This window comes from Rhamphochromis sp. 'chilingali' (assembly GCF_963969265.1).
Source record: "Rhamphochromis sp. 'chilingali' genome assembly, chromosome: 2".
Taxonomy (NCBI): Eukaryota; Metazoa; Chordata; class Actinopteri; order Cichliformes; family Cichlidae; genus Rhamphochromis; species Rhamphochromis sp. 'chilingali'.
This window is the reverse complement of record NC_137930.1, coordinates 812,403-815,816: the sequence shown is the minus strand read 5'-3', so window position 1 is coordinate 815,816 and position 3,414 is coordinate 812,403. Positions and strand designations below refer to the sequence as shown.

At 52.2% G+C, this 3,414-nt stretch overlaps 1 protein-coding gene across 1 annotated transcript; it reads left to right on the top strand.

Moving 5' to 3' along the window:
- Positions 1–251: 251 nt before the first annotated feature.
- On the top strand, positions 252–3,138 carry irx5b (iroquois homeobox 5b). The gene is made up of 3 exons (XM_080875335.1): positions 252–715; positions 1,324–1,729; positions 2,472–3,138. The coding sequence occupies exons 1-3, from the start codon at positions 491–493 to the stop codon at positions 3,017–3,019; spliced, it is 1,179 nt and encodes a 392-aa protein (XP_080731461.1). The 5' UTR covers positions 252–490; the 3' UTR covers positions 3,020–3,138.
- The last annotated feature ends 276 nt before the right edge of the window (positions 3,139–3,414 follow it).

The following is a 3,414-nucleotide window of genomic DNA, read 5'->3' as shown; positions in this document are numbered from 1 at the left end:
TGGCTAAACCTAAACCCAAAGTTTTTATTGGCTAAGTCAAACCAAAGGAGCTAAAGAGTGGAGTAATATTTGTTTGTCACGAATCATTTGGAATATTTCATAAACTACATGTTGGTCCACGGCGCACTTTGATGACGTGTTTCGTGCACAAACAGTCAGAAACTCTGCAGGTGTGAGGAACGTGAAGCCTTATTATCCTGGTGCTTTTATTTTGTAGGGTCGCGTTAGTTCCACCTGCTCGCAGAGTGCGCGCGGGCTGAGGGGAGAGGAGAGAGCGAGCAGGAGGAGGTGTGAGCGTGCGGAGGTGGAGCTGAGCCTCCTCTCCGCTCAGTCTGTCTGCGGGTTCGGCGCAGATCGGGTGCGCAGAGCCGGAGCGGACAAAGTGCCGCCGCGAGCCTCCTGCGATGCTCCTGGAACTCCCGCTCCTCTCCGCCCGCTTTTCCCTCCTCCGTCCCGCGCTCCGACGCGACTTCTCCCGCGCGTAAAAGTCATGTCGTACCCTCAGGGCTTCCTGTTCCAGCCCCACGCGCCTCTGGCTCTGCACTCCTCCTTCGGCTCCGGCCTCCTCCTGGGAGCGCGCTCCGAGGAGCTCGGCCGCTCCGCGTCCGGCTCCGCCTTCGCTCCGTACTCCGGACCGGCGACCTCCCCCGGCTTCGGCCCCCAGCTGCCCTACGGAGGGGAGCCGCGCGCCGCCGCGGCGCTCAGCTCCTATGTGGTGAGTGCGCGCGGAGACGGCCAGGGCTCGGGTCCGGGTCTGGTTCCGGTCCGTACAATGAAAATATCTGCTCTTCAAAAAGTTATTTTTCTCATTTATTTTCAATGATTTTTGAATTTATTATTACATTTATTTAAAATTCATTTTTAATCTGTTTTTTTATCTTTTTAAAAATCTTATTTATAAGATAAAAATAATTTTTAATTATTTGTCTTTTATTTTTGAATTAATTATTATTTATATTTATTAATTAAATTTTTAAATTTAGTTTTAATTATTCTTTAATTTATTTTATTTAAAAAAAATTGTAAATTATTTTTAATGGTTTTTTTAACTTATTTTTGTTTTTACATTTTTATTTTTATATATATTTTTACTTATTCTTTAATTCATTTTTTTAAATTATTTTTTTAAATGTATTTTAAATTGAAGGAGGAACATTGTACATTTCTGTGAGGCTGTGAGATTTTTCAGGTGGATTAAACTGAGCGAGGTCTTTCCTCCTTCTGTGTTTGGGTCTGTAGTTTGAAGCCGTGTGGTCATGTGACCCTCGGGTTAAACTGCGTGGGAACTCGAGCTGACCACTAACATGATGGTTTCTGTTTCAGAGTCCGGGTTACGACCCGTCCTCGGGCATCTCCGGGTCCTTGGACTACCACCCGTTTGGGGCGCTGGGCCCATATCCGTATGGAGACCCCGCCTACAGGAAGAACGCCACACGGGATGCCACGGCCACGCTGAAGGCCTGGCTTAGCGAGCACCGGAAGAACCCGTACCCCACCAAGGGCGAGAAGATCATGCTGGCCATCATCACGAAGATGACCCTGACGCAGGTGTCCACCTGGTTCGCCAACGCCCGGCGCCGGCTGAAGAAGGAGAACAAGATGACGTGGACGCCACGGAACAGGAGCGAGGACGAGGAAGAGGAGGACAACATCGACCTGGAACGCAACGAAGAGGACGAGGAGCCACTGAAGGCGAGCAGCGAGGAGACGGAGCCGAAGCGTGAAGCTGGTGAGTGAGAGGGGAGGGGTCCATCCATTGATTGATCGATTAATTGATGGGTTTTAAAATGACCTGCACGTGACACGCGTCGGGAACCCGGAGACGTTTGCCGGCGCTCCTCTCCGTCCGTTCTTGTAGGTGATGACATCATCGCAGCGGCTGCAGTGGAAACAGTTTCATGAGGTTGGTTTTAGTTCTGAGTGTGAGCAGAGCGAGCGGCTCGTCCTGATCAGGTCTGTCGTTGTTACTGCTCCTGTTTGTTCATAGATCAGATTATTGATCAGCTTCAGATTTTCATCATTTCATCAGATCATCGGTTAAAATCAAAGAATGTTCTGGACCCGTTTTTTAAAAAGTGAAGAGCGGCAGGCGCACGGCGAGAGAAGCGGGAGAAGATGTTGGGAGCTGAGTGCGTTTAATGATGCTGAAGCGTGGAGACGGTCGGCGGCGGCGTTCTTCTGATTGATTATTTCTCACTGATGATGTCATTGATCTGGACGAATCAAACACTTTCAGGCTGAACTCTTTTCTTTCTTCTTTAAAGTCGATTTATTGGTCGTGAGAGCAGCTGCTGATTGGCTGCTGATTTTGTTTGGGCTGCGGAAACTGTGACCATAAGGCAGATGTGAGGGGGCGGGGTCTAATATGCAGTGCATTTTGTTTGTGTGTGTTTGAATCAAACTCATAACCCTGCACGCTGAACCCTGATGTGTGTTTGGTCTGACCTGGCCTGTCCCACCTCCCCCCCCAGACTCCCGCAGTTTGGCGTTCAGAGAGGACGGCGGCAGCGACGCCGATCGAGGATTCGACGAGCTGGACTTTAAGGATTCCCCCGTGGACCGGAGACCCGTGGACATGTCGGCGGACCCTCCTCGGAGCGCCCCCACTCTGAGCGTCTCGCTCAGAGTGCTGGAGGGGACGCGCACGCCGAGCCCGCGGTCTAAGGAGCGCCCCTGCGGCACCACCCAGGGGCCGAACGTGGCCCCCAAACCCAAACTCTGGTCGCTGGCTGAGATCGCCACGTCTTCGGACAAAAGCAAAGGATGTAGTGACTCTGCACAGAGCGTGGGGGCGGGACAGCAACGGACCCCGTTCCCCCACGGCCCCGCCTTGCCCCGACACTTCTATTACGCCTCCCCCTTCATCCCCGGATACTCCGCCTACGGCCCCCCGGGGCCCCTGCACAGCGGCGCCTCGTCGTTAAACGGATTACTGCAGACGGCGGCCCGAGACCGCCGGCTGCGCTGCCAGAGCCAGTTGGAGCCACACGAGCACAGCAGAGGCACGGCGAACGTGTAGAGCGCCTCCACGGGTCTGCGCGGCCCCCGGGGGGCGGGGCAGACTGATTTGTTAACAGGAAGGTTGAATTTGAGACAGTTTTTCTATGTTGATCAGATGTTTGTAATCCTCACGTATCATTAAAGCCTAGTTTTATTAACCCGCCTGCTCTTCTTCACACGCAGATAACGAGCTGCTGATTTAACGAGCCGCGGCCTCAGCGGCCCGTTCACGCGCTCGTGTCACCTCGCTCGCATTTCTAACAACATTATCCAGGTTTCAGTTCAAATCCACCACACGTTTAACGAGCCGTCATCCAGCTGTTATTGATCTTTAAATAAAGTGCAGAGGACGGCGCCGCGTTCACTGAGCTGCTGTAAAACTGACGCTTTGATTAAATCCAGAGCAGCGCACGC